Genomic DNA, 20,393 nt, shown 5'->3' with positions numbered 1-20,393 from the left:
AACTCTATTATTATAGATATTTCTCAACATTTTAAAATTTCATTTCAAGAAAACCAACATTGTTCGAACTGAATGATTCTTGGTGCTGGAAGACTTGTTTCTACAATTCCACCACATTCCATCATTCTGTACCTCTGGTTTCATCTACGAGATCATGTTACACATTATAACCCTTTCCAAAGGGACCCATTGACTGGCAACTTGGTTTACCTAGATCTTGATATTGATTATATGTATATATTGAAATGCAACATTTACACCAACATTGAGAAATTAAATTAGTTTTTTAGCAAAATTTTTCTTCATTCTATCTTTCATTCAAGTTTTCCTCTGTTCCATACTGCATTTTACACCGCGGAAGACTTTTCCTGTGAATGATCGCGACATACTCCCACTCATTGGGCACTACATCACTTGCATTTCCCTCCACGGAATCTAACACTGTTACTCCACCATCATTGTTAAAAGTAACATGCTGATAAACCGTTTTGACAGACAACGTAGGTTTATATGAATAGTTTCTTGATATCATATACAAATAAAATAAATTTAATATCTGGAGTCCAGTTAAAATGTAAAATAAACAATCATAACAACCATCATTCATCTCATCTGTGATCCATTCATTGCCTGTCAAAATGGAAATGAATGCTGGATTATTTTTCAACTATTGAACGTCATATTAACGTTGCCAAATTAAATCTTTATGAAAATGTAACTAAATATTAAAGATTAGGAACAAAGGGAAGGAGATATACAGTCATATCATATTTTTGCAGTTGTTCCATAGTTTTCGGATAAAAAGTGTTGATTAAAATAGTAAGCAAAATAAGCATTTGGAAAGTTTGGAGAACAAGACAAGAATTAATTTAGACATGGACAACTTATTTTTGTAGTTGATTTGTGGTAATTGTATTTTGATTTGATCTTTATATTTGAGGTATCTGAGAAAATTAATTAAGACTTCGATTTGGTAGGAAGAACTAATTATGTCGTGGTAATTAATTGTGCGCATGCGTGTGATGTACTTCCTCATTCAAGATTTCTTAATACTTTGGCGGATTATAAGTGTAGTCGATACATACAATATGTGTAGGTCCTCAAATCTCAAATGGAAGGTTACGGACTTTACTTCTTACCTGAAGTTATACTATTGATTGTTAAAGTAATAAGAAGATTGATAAGATAGCTGCCAAGACCTGACATCAGGAGGTATATCCCCATTACTATTCCCTTCATGTTGTCGGGAGATTGCGTAAAAGCCAACTCAGAACCTAAACAGTAACAAAGTAAAACCACATAAAATGTCCAGTTCAACAACATTTTCATTTTTTGAAAGACACAATGTGAACTCTGACCTGATGTTCGTATAACTGCTTCACTTATGCCAATAAAAGTATATTGAGGTATCTGGTACAAAACGTTCAACCGTGATGCATTGTAGGTAATTTCATTCACTGTCTGTATGAAATAACCGCCATCTTCCATAACTTCTTTACGTTCAGACTCTACAATTGCTGCACAAATCAAGGACAACCCAGCACAAATGATTCCAATTCCTATAAGAACAAAAACAGTTTTTCTGCAGGACTGCTCCTTCATCCTCATTAGGAGACACCCCTATTAGGTTGTCACCTTAATAATGTATATAAAACCAAAAGTAAGTGTACCTATTTTTCTTAAAGGTGTCAATTTAAATTTGTCCGATTCATCTAGCTTGGGATAAAAGTAAAGCAAGCACGGCAACGTAACTAGAATCACGAAGGCTGATATCAACGGAAAGGTTATATTAGGATATTCAACATTTCCAGCTGCTAGGTCCATACGTCGTGTTTGCTCTCTGTAGGAAGTATCAACCTAAACACAATACAGAACTCATTTAATTTAATCGTAATATACATTTTAAAATCTGGTTCACCGGTATTATAAAATACATTAACATAAAATACAATCGAACTGAAAATGTATATTTGCATGATAATTTGAAAGTACAAAAAAAACACTCAAGATAGATCGACATTAATTTCATAATGAAAACATTTTTCTAAAGTTGATCAAATGCGATTATATCATTGGTAAGGGATAATCGTACTATTGGTAGGAGAGGAGCCCTTCTATAATAACCATATGTTATCCCACCTGATAATAAACAATTGAATATAAGGTGATAGTGTGAAACACTGGTAGAGTACTCAACAAATGTTTAACACTATTCATATATCCAGATGTATAAGATCCGCCATGTTGTGTTTTTGCATAATCGAGAAATGACGTCATCTCTTCTGATTGAGGAACATTTAACTTTTTCCTTTTGATACGTCTGGAAATCGCTTGGAAGATAGAACAACCTGTTTTATATAACACATTTTCTGAAAGAGTAAATCATACAATGAATTTAAAATGTTTTAAAGCTGATGAAATCTGGCAAAGATCAATCATTCTGTACTTCGTTATACTTTTAATCCAATCCACTGTGTCATCATCTTGTACTCTTTTATATAAAATTCTGATGATTATTAACAATAGCTACGGTAGCAGTTAGCTGACCTGGCGAAAGCCAATCGTATCAATTGGATAAGGCCTACATCATAGGATAAAGTTTATAACAAACACAATCGCAACGGAGATACCGATAGTTTCGAACCAAAATAAACTGAAAAGATACAAATTTAGTTATGAGGTGTTTCCTGCATACAAGATTTCCAACAACTAACATATGCGTATGTGTGCTGAGAGTTAGTGACAACGTTGTCACCGACCGATTTCAATGGTGAGAATTCGAATCGGAACGGGTATACGAAAAGACCAAATGACGACAATGTCCACTGTGTCATCATCTTGTACTCTTTTATATAAAATTCTGATGATTATTAACAATAGCTACGGTAGCAGTTAGCTGACCTGGCGAAAGCCAATCGTATCAATTGGATAAGGCCTACATCATAGGATAAAGTTTATAACAAATAATTATTTGGAAATTTATCATACCAAAGCTATAGCTGCTTCGTCTACTTCTGTAGAAAATTCTATAGAAGCATTTAAATTGTACATACGTACCTTCTGGCAAGGAAGTTGGAATATACAATGAACGTCCTGAAACTATGATACAGATTGCTACTACCATCAAAATGCTACCAATGCCATAGAACAAGTCGAAATTGAAGGCTTCTTCAAGTGTATCAACAAACACAATCGCAACGGAGATACCGATAGTTTCGAACCAAAATAAACTGAAAAGATACAAATTTAGTTATGAGGTGTTTCCTGCATACAAGATTTCCAACAACTAACATATGCGTATGTGTGCTGAGAGTTAGTGACAACGTTGTCACCGACCGATTTCAATGGTGAGAATTCGAATCGGAACGGGTATACGAAAAGACCAAATGACGACAATGTTAAATGATGTTAGATGATGACGATGTTTGTGATTTAAGGTCGAGTAGTCGGGACAAAGACCAAATGAGAAGGCTATTGATAATATTGATGCCAGATTTGATGAACGCATTAATGACCAATGCCGATTATGGAGATGTTGATTCTAACGGTGAAAATGGTTCTAACCTGTGATAGACTGTTCTTACAGCTGAGTAACCCTTACGTTCCTTATGTTTAGCAGCAAGTGGATCAATGTTAGCTTCAAAGCCAGCACCACCAATAAATACGAACGAGATACCTATAATAAATATTGTGCGCGCAACAGGTAGTGGCATTTCTTCGCCGAAGAGGTCGTCGTAAGGAAGAGCGTCCAATGTGAACAACACACATGCTGCAAAAAACAATCAATTATTAGGAGAAACAAATGACATTTTTTGCCATTATTTATCTGTGAATGTTGCATTAAAATTAAGGTAGGCCTTCTCAGTGTAAATTGAATTTGTCATACTGTAAACATATCCTTTCAGATGGCCCTTTCAATACAAAGAAAGGAAAGCTACTGAAAGCATACTACGTATACTTTATAGGCATATTTACCAATTGTTATAAATACTGTTCCACCAATTGTTGTTCGTGTAGTTCCTAATAAGCTATCTGACAAAATACCCCCAAACAAAGGTAGACAAGGTGCAATGGCATCGTAAACACTCAAGAGGAGAACGTCCTTTCCTTCCTCTTCATACTGCCATACTTCAACAGAAAATTGAGCAAGACTTCCCTCCATAAACTCAAGAGTTAATCTGACAATCAGTTTGACTAAATACAAATGCACAAGAACTCTAGTTGAACGCAATAACTGCATGTGTACGGTGTCGTGCCATTCGTATCCTTCGTTGTCACTTCGGGTGACGTCGGCGGCAGCTACGAGTGGGATGTGTTCAGGTTCGACGTCTTCTGTCAAAGCCATTTTGAACATTACGTAATCGTTTTAGATAAGCATTAGGCTGGTGTGTTCCAGTAGAAACAGGTACCTGTAGAAATGAAACAACGAATAAATGGCGACCCAGTAGCAACAACAGTAAAGAACAGTGAATAACGACAACAAAGTGATAGAAATTTACTACCAAGTGTTAGCTAGTTGTTTTAAACCATTTAGTTAGTATTTAGTAAGGTATTTGTCATTGTAGCAATAGCTAAGAACACTACAAATATAAAATAGAAGACTTACGATATGAATATAACAAACAGAAAACGAGTTCTTACCGAAACGTTGCTCAATAATAATAAACTACATAACCAAGAAGATAACAAATCGAATCTCCAGCTCCACACATTAAATATATTTGCTATAGTTTCAACATGGTCGAGTTATACAATTAGTAAGCTCCATGTCTTCAGTATTAGTGAGTGTGTATAACCGCCTACTTCACAATCATCAATAAAGGATCATTGCATGACGAAATGAGAACAAAGATTTTTGCTGGTACTGTTTTGCGTTGGTGAGTTATCTAAACACGAACATTAAATAAATTACCTTGTGAATAAAATTGCCATTACCATTTAAGGTTGATCTTCACTAGGACCTAACGCAAGTACTTTGATCTTTACAGCACATTGGGCAATGTGTCATCGCGTCATGATTGCGTTGCGCGTACGTCCTTTCCGCTGGGTCAGTGGTAACAAAGGTTTAGACTTATTCCATTAATTTCTTTCGCCATTTTTAAATTACAAGAAATAAAACAATAAAAAGATCAGATTAATACAAATGATTACTACGCCTTTTCCATTGTGTTCGTACACACATTACTCCGGTACCGAATATTCCTGCTCTTTATCTTTACCAGGGCGTTTATTCGAATAAATACGGTTTATAAATGTTGTCAAAATAGTTGCATTGTCACTAATATACCAAATAAATACAACATAAAGCTTTACCGGCTTGGAAAATATTTTTAATCAACTTGAAAACGCATGTGTATATTACTATATTATTTACATATTTACATATTCTTCTATTTTTTATTCATTACTCTTAAAGATGTATTGTCCTCCAAAAACATGAAAAATGAAGATTAATTAAATCAGACTTTTAATAGGTTAATTTGTAGTTTTAATAAAGTTAATCACTTCCGTAGAAAAAAAAACTAAAAAAAAAATGTTTTGACTTATAAAATAACACAATAAATGGTTAAATTCAACCAAAAATCCATTGGCTGGCAGCCAATTTTACCATTTTTTGCTTTAAATTACAGTTTTTTCAGGTTAATACATTTTTTTTTAATCCAATTTTTGGTCAAATAGGATAACTATTATGTTACATTAAAATGGCATATTCAACAAAAATTTTGTTAAGAATTATTTTTTCAGGGGACAATACATCTTTAAATGTCGTTTTAAGAGTAAAAAATGTGGAAGATGTTTTTATTGTTTAGATATAGATAGAAAACAAATAACAAGTTTAAATGTATTGTAAAACAAAAATAATTATTTCGGTTACAAAAACTAAAATGTTGTTTAATTCCGGTTTACTGCATATTCTTCTATGTCTTATTCATCGCTCTTAAATGTCGTTTTAAGAGTAAGAAATGTTTTTACTTTAAATTATGGTTTTAACATTAACATATTTTTTTTCTATTCAATTTTTGGTCAAACTAAATTATGTGACATTAAAATGGCCTATTCAAAAATGTTTTTTTTTCATTGAATAATATATCTTCAAAGGGTTTACTTCTCAAACCTAAACATGTTTTAGCATAAGTTACACACAATACTACGTATTATTACAATATTTGTTACATAGGTATAAATAGCAATCACACTTTTTTTCCCCAAAAGTTTGTATCAAATTAATCGGTGTTGAAAACAACAAATTGTTCTCTTCTTAACAGCTGAATCGGAGGCTAATATTGACCTTTGATATTGGCTGAATCAGAGGCTAATATTGACCTTTGAAAATTGAGCAGACTCGATTAGAAGTGCAGGTATGTTATTCTTGTGGATGGTAGCCTACATAAGAATGCAAAAAAATATTGTAAATAATAAAACAATATTTGTTTATGATGCTCATCATTTCCTTTAAGTTTATACTGGTATGTGTAAAAATTGTATTTTATAGAAATTTAACATATTCCTTTTAAAATGATAATCAACAATAATTGTATGCAATATTTTCATAAAGCTATGAATCTGTTTTTTTAACAGCAAAAATTATTATAGCGATAATGATATAACAATGATGGTGATTAACCCAAATCCTAATCAACTGCAGCCATCTGCCTGCTGGGTTGGAAGCATGCAACAGCTGTGGTGACAACAACTGGTGGACAGTGGTAGGGTTGATGATCTGGTGGATCCAAGGAGAGGACCACATATTGGTATGAGTTGGTAAAGTAAGCAATAGCTGTGGTGACAACAACTGGTGGTGATAGGGTTGGTGATTTAGTGGATCCAAAAGGAGGACCACCCATTGGTATGAGTTGGTAAAGTAAGCAATAGCTGTGGTGACAACAACTGGTGGTGGTAGGTTTATAATGTTACATACATCACAGGCCACAGTTTGGAGGACCAAGCATATGCAAGAATAATAAATAAAACATACATCATCACTGTCCTCTTGAATTTTATCAATTTTCATTTGAAATTCTTTCAATCCATCTAGAAATTCAGTAATTGTCTTCAAAGCATTGTGCTTGCCTGATTGTTTCTTCTTCAGATGATCTATATCCACCGTAAGCCTACAACCATGGATAATAAAAAATATTTATTTAGACCAAGGTTATTATAAAAATCTACAGCAAAGCAGAAGTATGCTTTAACAAGACTATGGTTATCTATGTGACTTTACCTAGAATCCTGTTTCTTGAGTGCAAGTAACAGCTTTCTTTTCTTATTTACATCTGTCTTTGCTTTTCTTACGGCAGACTGAAGAAACTTTTGTTCTTGTCTTAGTGCAATCTAAAAAAAAATGTATAGAGGTATAGTATTAAAGCGATGATTTGACCACAGACACTGTGATTTGTAGGCATACATGTTAATAACCAATCTACAGTACCACTATCGTAGTACTGTACATACCATTGCAGTGAAATCCTTCTTAGTGTTAACAAAAAATCTGCTTACAGCTTTCTTATGCGGCTTCTCTGTCAACTCCTCTCTAAAATTTAAAAAGATGGATATTTTGGACACAATTTTCGTCATACAGAGAATTTTATAACAATATTACTTTTATTTAACAGAGCCTTAAATTTGTAAATACTTTACAGACATACTACTTACCTGAAATTTAGGCACTCATTTTCAATGTTACTGAGGACAACATCTAGTTCATTAACATCATTTGCTGATCGATTCCTTTCAGATGCTGTCCAAAGACACACCTTACCTGAGAATGTTAATATTGTAAAAACGTATAAAATCAAAAACACTCTTTTGAACAACCTAGGGGTTCCCAAAGTACTAGGGCTACATTGAAAATTTAAAACAGCATGCTGCTTTGGCTAGACTTAGAGGTGTTATCAAGGTCAAGACTGTAATCTGCCAGAGATGTTAGAAAGCTAACCTTTAGGAAGTGGTTCTTGTTGGTCATTCCTTTGAGGTGGTGACTTTCTGTTCAACTCTCCTCGATGTCTAAATGCAGGGCCACTCTTTGGAGAAGCCGGTATTGCCTAGAAAGAAATTAAATATAAAGTATAATTATATTTCCACAAGAGATGAAAGATTTATGATCCGAATCCACTAAAACTAATTCATTCTAAAGCTCTGTCTACACCATCAAACTTTATGTGACAAAAAAATGTGATGTGCCTATACATGGACATGATGATGTCATATCACTACTATATTTGGGCATATCACTAGCATATTTGGGCATGTAAAAACTGAAGTATTACCATTGATGATAACAGTGGGGTTGTTTTTCCTTTATTTGATGTAATCTTAGGTCTTTTAGGTGTACTGGATAACTCATCATTTTTGGGTAAAACTTGAGTCAAACTTGTGTCAGTAAGGATTGAATCTGGCATCTCTTGCTCAACAGGCTCGCTGCCATCATCTTCAGGGCTATAATTGTCTGTAACTCTTGACGCATTCCTTGACTGGCTGCTTCTATCTGGAACATCAGTATTGTCCACATTCTTAAGAGTAGATAAACTATGACCTATCAACCGTGATTGATTGTGAACATGTGAATTGTCATGATGCTCTATTTCTGTTGCATTATGCCGCCACGATGTCTTCAATCGGCTGCTGCGCCTGGTACTTCTGTTTGCATTTTTCAAGGTTTTATCTGTTTCTGGTGGTTGTGATACTTCATTAGTTTCACCCATCCCTTTATTCTCATCTAATGTTATGTTGCTGTTTGCCCTGACTTCTTCTGTCGCCATATCGGACAACCGTGTTGATTCCAGAACAGAGTTACCATGTAGTCGTGCTTGACTGGTCTTGGTCTGTGGTGATGGTGTCCTTTGATGTATAGAAGTGGGTCCAGATGATACTGTTGTAGAAGGGATATTAATCAAATGAAACTATAACTACAATATCATAGAAATGAATAATGTAACTAAATTATTAAGGTTTTGATTGACACTTGAAAAATCTAAGAGAGAACTAAAATTAATTCAGGAAATTAAAATCTTTCAGAAACTCTTTTGTCGACAACAATAATGATGTAATTCAGAATATGTATTATTTTTAGCTACACTCATCGCAAGACTATTTAAAAAGATATATTCAAACATGTTTAGCCAAAAGCAATGTTAATGTTCACTTACTTTCATCATAATCACTGGAAGCGTGTTGAATGGTTGATGAAGCAGTCTCTATGGCAACATCTTCAGGACTATTGCTAGTATTTTGCGATGATACATTCACCTGTTTCAAATAAAAAGAACTTCAAATTTCAACTAAACAAAAACATTACTGTATACATACGGTATTGCCTAGGGTCTACATCGACATAAGGGCCTAGAGTGACAGTACTTGATTTTATAACTATAAACCTGTTATTTTATTATTATTTTACATACTGTATGTACACAGGAGGCCTATATATACAGCAGACCAGTATTGGCAGCAATTTATAAATGATTATAAACAAAAAATTAAATTAGATTAAGTCTGTACCTGATTCAATGCGGGAATGATGGGTATAGGCGATACCCAGTCACGAGTGAAGGTGAATGCACGTAAAGTGGTTTGACGTTTGCTATTACAGTATTAAAAAAAACATTTGCAATTTTACATATAAAAATAGGTTTTATTGTTTAATTTATTATAAGCCTATTACTATTAGGCTATAGTTAGGTAGGTGGGGCACTAAACTATAAAGAGTCTATCTATTTATTTAGATATAAATAAGACACACTCACCCTCACTATCACCACCGCACCACGCAACAGCGGGTGAATGTTTTAAATTGGGTATTTTAAGCTCGAGAGATTGTTGTTCCAAAATGCAGTAGCACCGCTAGGCCTAGGACCAGTTGGTCAGTACGCCCTAGCTAGGCCCTCTATAAGTCTAAGACAAACTAAGACTAGGAGGTTAGGCCTACTACTAGGCTAGTTAGTAGTAGTAGTGGAGTAGTAGGCTAGCTAGAGTACTAGCCTAGGCCTATAGCTAGGCTATATAATAGGTCTAGAGTAGGCCTAGCATTCTTTTTGAGCTTATTTTAATATAAAATACAGAGAAACATAATGCACCAAGGCAATTTATAAATGCACTTTAATAGTTAAATATTGTAACAAATACTGACTTTAAACGTTTGTTTGATAGAACTTTATTTCGTTCTGGAATTAGGGTCACTTTCTCAGCCATGTTGAATGATTAAATATTCGCGCGCTTATTATGTTGTTTTTATCTTTGTTGTCCACCTCTAGAGGGCGCAAGTATTACTACAACCAAAGATAGTGTACATATTATAATTATGTTAATTAATATGGCTCTGTACAACGGTACAACAAACACACAGAGCGACTAAACAAACAATTATTTATTGTTCATAATCCTCTCATGGAGTTATAAATAAGTAATAAACTATTTGTATACCTCCATATGATCTTCTCTCCCTTAAAGATGTATTGTCAGCCTGATGAAATAATGTTTTAAAAATCTTTTTGTTAAATATATGCCATTTTAATGTCATTAATAGTTATTCACTTTGACCACAAATTTGGTTCAAAAAATTATTTATCTGAAAAAACAAGCAATAAATAGTAAAATTGACTGGAAGTCAATGGGTTTATTTTGTTTGTCATTATATTTTTTGGAAGTGATTAACTGATTGTATTAATCTTAATTTGTCATGCTTTTGGGGCAATACATATTTTATATTTGGACATAGGCCCTAGTACGCTTTCCATGATTTGTTTTTTTTTTTTTTGAAGAATCAAAATAAATCTTGCCTTCAAAGTTTATTATTTGTTGCTTTCTATAAAAATTAAGTCTCAAGCAGTTTATAACATAAATGTTTTTTATATAATAGTGTTGGATGCGTCCCCTTGTATCACGCATGGTTATGTATCAAGTTCAATATCAAATAAATATACTGTAATGAAATCTCAGACAGCTAATATGCCTGTTAACTATCAAAATATGAGTCATTGTTAATATGTTTGTATTTTGAGTATATAAAAGGAAATGTTTATGCATCATGCATCGAACCAAACGCATCTTAAGTCACTCTGTGGTTGCACTTATCTTGGAGGTAATTTCTCGACAACTCTAATATTAGTAATTGTATGAACATTGCAACGATTTTACAACCTTCAATTTATCAAATTTAGAATTCATGGACATGCTATAATATATACATTAATTTGTTTTTTATGATCTAAAGTTTGCCTCCAACTTACTTTGTATGCCGGCGTTATGCGCGCGCGTGTATCCGTTTTGCGATGATGTAATGAATAAAAGTGGGCGTGTACTTCTAAATCAGGAATAATCGATACGACCTATGATTGGCCATTTCCAATCACATGTTCGAGACACACCTCCATTATTTCTATTACGCGTTAACGTTCTCAGCAGCAAAGATAATTTGCAAATAAAATAGTGAATCAGCTGAGAGATAAATTGAACCACTGCCTGATTTAATTCACGTATTTAGTATATATTTTTATAGAATATATTGTACAGATCTATAGTAAACATGTTAGGTGGAGTATTTAGAAGTAATGCTTGTTCGAAGGTGGCAAAATCACTGAGTTTGTTGAAGGCTCAAACACCGGCTTCTTCTCAAGTTCGATTGTCTTCATCAGTCGATGCACCAGGTACTTATGGCATTTTGTCGTTGAACTTGAATATTGTGATCCGGAGGAAGTGTGGCCTAGCATATAATTGGGCTTATACATTCTCCTGTGTCATTTTTTTGTAGATACATTGTAAATAAACATTGTATAAATCAAATAAATAATAAAAACTCTTCTATGCCTAATTAATAATGTCATTTTGCGTATTGTTAAACTTCATTTTGACTGACACATCTTCACATTCACGTATTAAAATTAAATTGTTTTCCCTTGCAGATGATGTGGATTTCTTTGAGATGGTATCGATGTTTTATGACAGAGCAGCACCGATGGTAGAAGCTCAGCTGCTTGAAAAAATGGATACTAAACATCAAGCATACGATATAAAAAAAGTGTGTAATCAATATATTAATAAATCAATAGATAGTAACCCGGGCTTGCGATATCAAATAGAATGTGTTTTTTTTTACTTCTTAGACATTACAAGAACCCAATCCCACATTATAATTTCTGTGCCCTTTCTCTGACTTGTTTTATCAATGTACAGTAAGTTCTTCTTTTCTTCAGAATATATTTTCAGGGGTCCAGGTTGTGGGAAGTCGACTGTATATAAAAACATTTTTTTAGCTAATTCCTCACCTACAGGTAGATCATTACTAGTGCTTAGCTATGGGTGATACAATTATTCAGGGAATAGGAACTGTTATTTTCGTTTAGATTAAAGGAATTCTGAAGCTGTTGAAGCCAACTAACCATGTTCTAAGTTTGACCTTTCCATTTAAACGGGATGATGGTTCTTTTGATTTGATTGAGGCGTACAGAGCACAGCACAGTCAACACAGAACACCTTGTAAAGGAGGTAAACATCAGAATTCTTTCAATATTTGTTTAAGTGCTCATTTTTTTTTGTACTGTACAGTATACTAATCTTAATTGTTTAATACCAAATAATGTTAAAATTATACTGGATAAGGCACATACTATTGGAATTTTGGGTAAAAGAGGTGGGAATGAGTTTGGGGATTATACACTATATATGTAGGACTAAATTTGCTAACCAAAGTGTGCATTCATACAATATATAAAACAAACAGTTTTTAAATGTTTTATAATTTCTTGAAAATGCATTGTACTATACATTTTACTTACTACTATTCATGTTAGGCTAGCCATGTTTCCTAATTTCTTTAATATTCATTGTACTGTACATGAACTCTTTCCTAATTTCTTCAACATTCATTGTACTGTACATGAACTCTTTCCTAATTTCTTGAACATTCATTGTACTGTACATGAACTCTTTCTTAATTTCTTGAACATGCATTGTACTGTACATGAACTCTTTCCTAATTTCTTGAACATGCATTTGTACTGTACATGAACTCTTTCCTAATATTTTGAACATCCATTATACTGTACATGAAATCTTTCCTAATTTGTTTAACATTCATTGTACTGTACATGAACTCTTTCCTAATATTTTGAACATTCATTGCACTGTACATGAAATCTTGCCTAATTTCTTGAACATTCATTGTATTGCACATGTTACTTTCACTCCTACTTATTTATGTTAATTGTTAATGTTATGCTATAAAATAATCTTCTGTTCCATGAATGTCATCTGTCCTGCATGCTTACTCAACATGCTATCATTTCACATCACGCAATATTTTCCCATCCACATCAGTCAGTTAAAATATATAATCATTCATAGCCAGTATGTGTACATTGCTTTTACATAATGTACAGTATACTAATAGTAATAGTGAATACATTTATGAAATAGTTGAATAATAAATAGATATACATTATAAATGCAAAGGCAATGCATATGTCAACTTCAGTCAACGGCGGCCTAATGTTCTGAATCCTGAATGGCTAAATAAACGAGAACAACAATAAATAGTAAAATTGTAAATAAAAATGAATGACATGAACATGTGTTACTGTCATAATTTTGATTTGTGGATGACTTCTGTACTAAAGACGAATATCATGTCTTCCTCATCTTCACATGGAATATTTAATTTGCTGATAACATTATCTAATCATGACTAACATTTGACAGTAATAAAATATTTAATTCTCTATTTACTAAACTTTTTTTCTTTCGTGGGAATTGGCCACCTTTATTGTAATTTCTTTTCATTAACATGACATAACTAGGTATTTATAAAAGTGTTCTATTACAATCAATTTAAACCGATGTATAATAATGTTCATAAAATGTCATTTTTTAAACGATAAAGTTACATTTTTGTAGTTATTTAATATTAGAAGCTGGACAAACTAATGAACATTTTAGATCTTATGCTATCTGACTCAGTGTTTAGACATCACCATTTGTATTTTGTAAAAAAAAAAATCTACTACTATTTAGTAAAGCCCCTCGTAAAACAAATGTTGAAAACGTGAAACAAACAATTTTTTGAATATTTGGCCTTACTGCATATTTGCAGTAAATCACTTGTATTGGTTAATCTGGTGTCTTGTAATTGGACCCTAGCCACTTTTTAATTGCATTCATCATCAATAGAATACCTGGTTTTAGTTATCCAATCAGCGGCGTGCTTTAGATGCTGTTCTTATGTGACCTAAGGCTGACTCGCATAATAATCTTGCATACTTGCCAGGTCACCGAATGTTGCAATACAGATTTATGATATCATTTAGGTTTGCTACTTAAAATGAAAATAATACTCTTATTAATATTAATAGCCTTTTAATTTTATTGAAACTTTTTATTATGATTAATAATGATAATAATTAAAAACTTTTTGGAAACAAAATCAGGATGAATAATTATGTGTAAATTAACAAACCATACCCTGAATAAAATTAATAATAAAAGAGTAAAATTTACTGGAAGATTTGGCCTCTAGTAAGTAAAGCTATTGTAACCTTTTATTATCTTATAATATTTTTTTTTCATTCATAGCGGAATTTAAATTCTTAATAACTTCCTTTAATTGGTAGGCCAAACATTTCTGAAGACAAACAAAGACATACATTATTATACTATAAATATTACCTTGAACCTTACCATTACCAGCAAGTATAGGTTTGAACAGAGATCATTACCTTCATGGTTATTATTATATTTTTATACTTATAATACGTTGTCAAGATATGTAGTGCAATCAAACAATTGAGAAACTTACCCTGTACATGTATTGCAAATTAATGGATAATAAAAATGTCATAAAAATAGAACTAGTCTAAATTGCTTATTTAAAAGAGATAAAGTTTATACACATTACCAATAATGTTTTGTTCACCTCAATTAGTTGTTTGTTTTTTTTCGTAAATAATTTTTTCTTTCATTTCAATCATTTCTTTTCATTTCTCACTTTAATATAGGTATACGTTACAGTATGGATGTATGCGAGAGTGAGGTACGTGCATTGGCATCCTTGATGACGTACAAGAACGCCGTTGTTGATGTACCATTTGGTGGTGCGAAAGGTGGAATCAAAATCAACCCACGAGATTATTCAGAACGAGAATTGGAGAAGATCACTCGTAGATTCTGTATAGAATTAGCCAAGAAGGGGTTTATTGGTAAAAAAACATTTTTCAAAATTTTGGATTCTAAACACTGTAAAAGCACTGTACATGTGCGAACTCACGGACTGAAAAATATTTTTATGACGGATTCATGTCTCATAGTGATTGGAGCCTATAAATGGAAAACATGTTTGGTAATGCATAAAGCTCTGTCTACATTATCAAACTAAAAAAGTGTGATGTCCAAATATTGTAGTGGTATGCTTAAATACATTGTCACATACAGTAAAGTTTAAAGACTAGAGAGAAGTTTATATTCATTGTTTTTACTATTTTTATTCTTCATGTTGTAGGACCCGGCATTGATGTACCTGCCCCCGACATGGGAACAGGAGAACGTGAAATGAGTTGGATTGCAGACACCTATGCAATGACTGTTGGATACCAAGATATAAATAGCCATGCCTGTGTAACCGGTAAACCAATATCACAGGGCGGTATTCACGGCCGTACATCAGCTACCGGTCGTGGTATACTTCATGGTATTGAGAATTTCATTAACGAAAGTTCTTACATGAGTGCGATCGGTTTGACTCCTGGATTCCATGATAAAACTTTTATCGTTCAAGTAAGTAAAAATTAAAAAAAATTTAAAAGATAATTTTTTTTTAAATGCATGAAGTGAACATAATGTATTATCTAAATTCTTTTCAAGAGGTATAAATGTTATAATTATGGCATAATGGTAAGTACTAACTGAGATAACTAACCAGAATTTTTAGACCTTAACTTTACTTCTGCCCATTTATCCCAGCATTTGTACAACAAATTAAGTTATGCTGTGTACTGTGGATAAAGCTGTTACTTACATTACAATGCATAAAGTAGAGTTTTCTGGAACAAATTCCAACCTTTTACATATTACATTTAGCTAATATTTCAAGATATAGATTAGAAATAAGTTAACTTGTCTAAATATTACCGTTTAAACAATTTTAAAATAAAAGTCTAAAAGATAGAAAATAAATGTGTTTCTCATGCACAGATAAGCAGTGCGGATGGTAAGGTAAACTGAGAAAGCTTACTTAGCCTGTAAACAAACTGATGTGAACTTGTGCTGGAAAAAAAGATTATTGTGCGTAATGATTAATAATGATAATGATAATGATTAATAATGGCAATTAATATTATAATTAGATACAGTAGATGCACAAATTTGTTTTCTTTTGGCTTTTTGCTGGCTGCATTTTACGCGAAACTAATAAAAATAAAAGAATTATCAACAATAAAGATTCAACATGAAAAATCAACAAAACATCACCATGAATGATGTGGAACTTAGGATATGTCGCAAAGTTAAAATTTCAAATAGTTTGGTAATGTTGTGAAGGTTTTTATATGTATGATTATTAACATTTTAATAAAATGAATATCAAGCCTTTTCAGACTTCAGACATTTAATTTATTATTTAAATTAGTGTTTAACTGGGTATAACAGGCTTGTCATTGCAATAAAACAAGCCTTTAATGATTTACTTTAAACTGGTCTATCCCCAACGTTTAATAAATGTATTCGTTAATTAAAAGACCCCACAAAACTGTAGCAATGTAGTTTGTAGTGCTGGTCTACTTCATACGAGATTAAGCTCTGTCTACACTATCAAACTAGTTTGACAAAAAAAGTGTGATATGCTTAAATATGGTGGTGAAATGCCCAAATATGGTAGTGAAATGCCCAAATATGGTAGTGATATGACATCATGTCTGTATATGGGCACATAACATTTTTTTGTTACATAAACTTTGATTGTGTAGACAAAGCATTTGCATTTGCCAGAGAATTTTTGTTTCGTTTGACTGCAGCCTCATTGGCTAAAAATAAATAATTTGTAAAGAAGAAAAATAGTGCTTAAAAGGAGAATGATCACTAATACCGTATATCATCTTGTATAATCCCACACCCTAAAACACAAAATTGGTCCAACTTTGAGGGCTGGGACTATACCCGAGGACCCTGGTTCAGGTAAAAAAATGACCATTGTAAGCATTTCTTAACTCATCTGAACTGGCTAGAGAGAGGCCTACATCCAGACCAATACTGTGAAATCAGACATAAAGTAAGGGGTGGGATTTGACCCGATGTGGGATTTAATACCCGAAGATATACGATAATATATTAAATATGTTTCTTTTTAAACAGGGGTTTGGTAATGTCGGTCTACATACAACGCGTTATTTGACACGTTATGGCGCTAAATGTATTGGAGTTATGGAGATCGATGGATGCATTTACAACCCAGCAGGAATTGACCCCAAAGCTTTAGAGGACTATAAGATTGTGAGTTTATCTAATAGATTAATTAAATAGTTAGAAACACCTACAAACTAATTAAATATGTAGAAAATATTTTTCAAATTAATGATGCACGATTTATTTTAAAAATACTCCTGTAAATAAAAAATTGCTTTTCTATTCCAGAATTTATTTTAAAAAAATGCGAATTCATAGTGAAATAATTTATTTACATTATGATCCTCTTTTTCAGGCCAATGGAACGGTAGTGGGATTCCCAGGAGCTGAGAAATATGAGGGCGACATGTTCGCAGAGCAATGTGACATCCTGGTACCTTGTGCTGGTGAAAAGCAGATTACAGCTCAGAATGCACATAATATCAAAGCCAAGATCATCGCTGAGGGCGCTAATGGTCCTACAACGCCCGCAGCAGACAAGATCCTATTAGAAAACAAAGCTTTAGTTATTCCGGTATGTGTACGGACAGTTGTTTATGTTCAGCACATTTAACTTATTTACAAAAACATTATTTTGTAAATTATTTCATTTAGCAATTATCAAATTTGTTATTTTACACCATTTCTATAAGTATGTTCGTAAGCTCTGTCTACACTATCAAACTGTATGTGACAAAAAAGTGTGTTGTGCCCATATATGGAAATGATAATGTCATATCACTACCATATTTAAGCATATCACACTTTTTCTGTCAAACTAGTTTGATAGTGTAGACAGAGCTTTAAACATGGTGTACCATTCCAACAATTATGCTTCCTCTTTAAACATTTGTTGAACATGTAATTTCCAATCTTCTTGTGGTTCATTTACCAGGACTTGTACTTGAATGCTGGTGGTGTGACTGTATCATACTTTGAATGGCTCAAGAATCTCAACCATGTTAGCTACGGTAGACTAACTTTCAAATATGAAATGGAATCAAACACGCACTTATTAGGTAAGTTGAAACTGGGAAAGTAAAACTTGCTGAATCGTTGCAGAGGGCAGTTACAGTGAATCTCTCAAAGAGCAGATTTTAATTCACTTATTTTATTACAGAGAGTGTGCAAGAAAGTTTGGAAAGGAAGTTTGGAAAGGCTGGTGGACGTATTCCAATTGTCCCATCTGAGAAGTTCTCAAGCCGTATCGCTGGTGCCAGTGAGAAGGATATTGTACATAGTGGTCTGGCATATACCATGGAACGATCTGCCAGGGTGAGTATACATCATTGCATAAAAAATCTATCCGTGTGCTAATGATATTCATTCGGCACGTCCTCAAGTACAAACTTGCCAGGAGCAAGCAATATTTACCTTGATTTACCTTGATCTTGGACATCTAAAGCAATGCTTGTGTGTCCCTCTGGTATATTCTATTACATGTTCTATCATGTGGGGAAAACTTTAGTTTCAATAGGCCTGAACAGATTAAACTGCTCTTGTTAGGGAGCAATTTTTTAAATTCAAGAATTATTATTAAGAAAAATTTTCGCCCACATGCTAACCCTTATGAGAAAATGTAGTTTATTCTGGTTGTGGGTGAACCAAGGAAATATAACAACAGGATGCTGATCTCCGGAGATCAAAGGGTTTATCTAGCTGTGGCTGCGACAAAATCAGTTGCACACACCTTAACAGACACCGCTCGAAGCAGAGAATATATACATAGTACAGTACTGTTGGTATTTGTGGCAGCCAGACATAAGATCAAAGGACTGTTACGAGTTCCTATTTTGGCAAGGCGAGCTCAGTGTCCTGTTGTTAGATTGCCCTGAGTGAACATTGATCAAAATCTGCTCTTGTGAATGTACTACTTATGGTTGTTTAGCAGCAATATCTTCATAACCTGCTCAGAGTTTATGTAAATTCTAGTACTACTAGTAACTAATATCATATTAATTGTTATTTTTCTGTATTTTTTCAGCAAATTATGCGAACTGGTATGAAGTACAACCTAGGTCTTGATCTTAGAACTGCCGCTTACATCAATGCCATCGAGAAAATCTACAATGTGTACCACGATGCTGGCTTCACTTTCTAAATAATATATTATTGCAAACATTTCTTACCTTTTAAGACCAATTTCACAAATCATATAATTCATACGTTTATTTATAGCATTTATTTTAGCGACTTTAATGATGTGATACGTTTAATTTGAAAACTTAAAAATTTATGATTTATTTTAAAAGAATAATAGCTATTGAAATATGAATACTATGTATAAAACTGTAAATGATTTGTCAGTAGTGAATAATACATGAGAAAAATAACTAGTGTCAAGTTTTTGTATTATATTGTGTTGCTGCCATAAGGCTTGTCTACACATGGATTAAGGAATAGAAGGATATGCATCGACGGTGACATCAAACGATTTTCCAACGCTCTTGCCTATAGTAAAGCACTGCTGCCAATCAAACAAACACGCTATTTGAACTCCGTGTCTCTAGCCGCAGCCCACTATAGGACGCTGCGAATCAACTGTTTTTTAATCCATGGGGTCTACACTAACAAAAAAGGTATGATGTGACCAAATATGGTAGTAATATGACATCAGCATGTCCATATATGGGCACATCACATTTTTTTGTCACATAAAGTTTGATCGTGTAGACAGAGCTTTAGAATGCATGGAGTCGTTTATGATACAGAGGTGGTAACATTTTGGGAACTTATTAAGAAAATTCTAGTTTTTGCATAGTTTGTCCAAAGATTGTATAGCGCCGCTACGCGGCGCAAGATAGGTAACTGGGTGAGACCTTTGTAATCCATGGACGCCATTCCGGCGGACAAGTTTGAACCGGAATAAAGTCGTTGTCAAGGCAATATCCACGATGTTTCGGTTAAAGAACGAAGTTGTCTAACCAAACATATCAATGTAAACACACAGAATTAATCGGAAAGTGTCCAGATCCCAAAGAAACTTATTTTACTTTGTTTACATAATTTCTTCCCTTTTCCATGAATCAATC

At 33.2% G+C, this 20,393-nt stretch overlaps 3 protein-coding genes across 4 annotated transcripts; 1 reads left to right on the top strand and 2 right to left on the bottom strand.

The window, feature by feature from the left end:
- Positions 1–307: 307 nt before the first annotated feature.
- Positions 308–4,812, bottom strand: LOC144845846 (solute carrier family 15 member 4-like). Of its 2 annotated transcripts, none has more exons than XM_078703309.1 (9): positions 4,642–4,812; positions 3,976–4,409; positions 3,565–3,769; positions 3,058–3,230; positions 2,140–2,369; positions 1,671–1,857; positions 1,359–1,559; positions 1,140–1,274; positions 308–630 (listed from the first exon to the last, which is right to left on the bottom strand). In XM_078703309.1, the coding sequence occupies exons 2-9, from the start codon at positions 4,352–4,354 to the stop codon at positions 308–310; spliced, it is 1,833 nt and encodes a 610-aa protein (XP_078559435.1). In that variant the 5' UTR covers positions 4,355–4,409; positions 4,642–4,812. The 2 variants fall into 2 exon arrangements, with proteins under 2 accessions (XP_078559435.1, XP_078559436.1); XM_078703310.1 differs by having other exon boundaries at positions 2,224–2,369.
- Positions 4,813–5,688: 876 nt separating this feature from the next.
- On the bottom strand, positions 5,689–10,197 carry LOC144845852 (uncharacterized). Its single transcript, XM_078703321.1, has 10 exons — positions 10,127–10,197; positions 9,499–9,580; positions 9,147–9,246; positions 8,268–8,869; positions 7,937–8,042; positions 7,654–7,759; positions 7,453–7,531; positions 7,223–7,332; positions 6,977–7,112; positions 5,689–6,384 (listed from the first exon to the last, which is right to left on the bottom strand). Exons 1-10 carry the CDS (start codon positions 10,186–10,188, stop codon positions 6,307–6,309), a joined length of 1,461 nt encoding a protein of 486 aa, XP_078559447.1. The 5' UTR covers positions 10,189–10,197; the 3' UTR covers positions 5,689–6,306.
- A 1,191-nt stretch (positions 10,198–11,388) lies between these two features.
- LOC144844304 (glutamate dehydrogenase, mitochondrial-like) lies at positions 11,389–19,694 on the top strand. The gene is made up of 10 exons (XM_078701146.1): positions 11,389–11,642; positions 11,898–12,013; positions 12,339–12,480; positions 14,985–15,185; positions 15,485–15,759; positions 17,332–17,469; positions 17,678–17,896; positions 18,257–18,380; positions 18,482–18,636; positions 19,346–19,694. Exons 1-10 carry the CDS (start codon positions 11,522–11,524, stop codon positions 19,460–19,462), a joined length of 1,608 nt encoding a protein of 535 aa, XP_078557272.1. The 5' UTR covers positions 11,389–11,521; the 3' UTR covers positions 19,463–19,694.
- The last annotated feature ends 699 nt before the right edge of the window (positions 19,695–20,393 follow it).

This window comes from Antedon bifida, chromosome 6, assembly GCF_963402885.1.
Source record: "Antedon bifida chromosome 6, ecAntBifi1.1, whole genome shotgun sequence".
Lineage (NCBI taxonomy): Eukaryota > Metazoa > Echinodermata > Crinoidea > Comatulida > Antedonidae > Antedon > Antedon bifida.
Note: the sequence above shows the minus strand (reverse complement) of the source record. Positions and strands in the feature narration are given on the sequence as shown.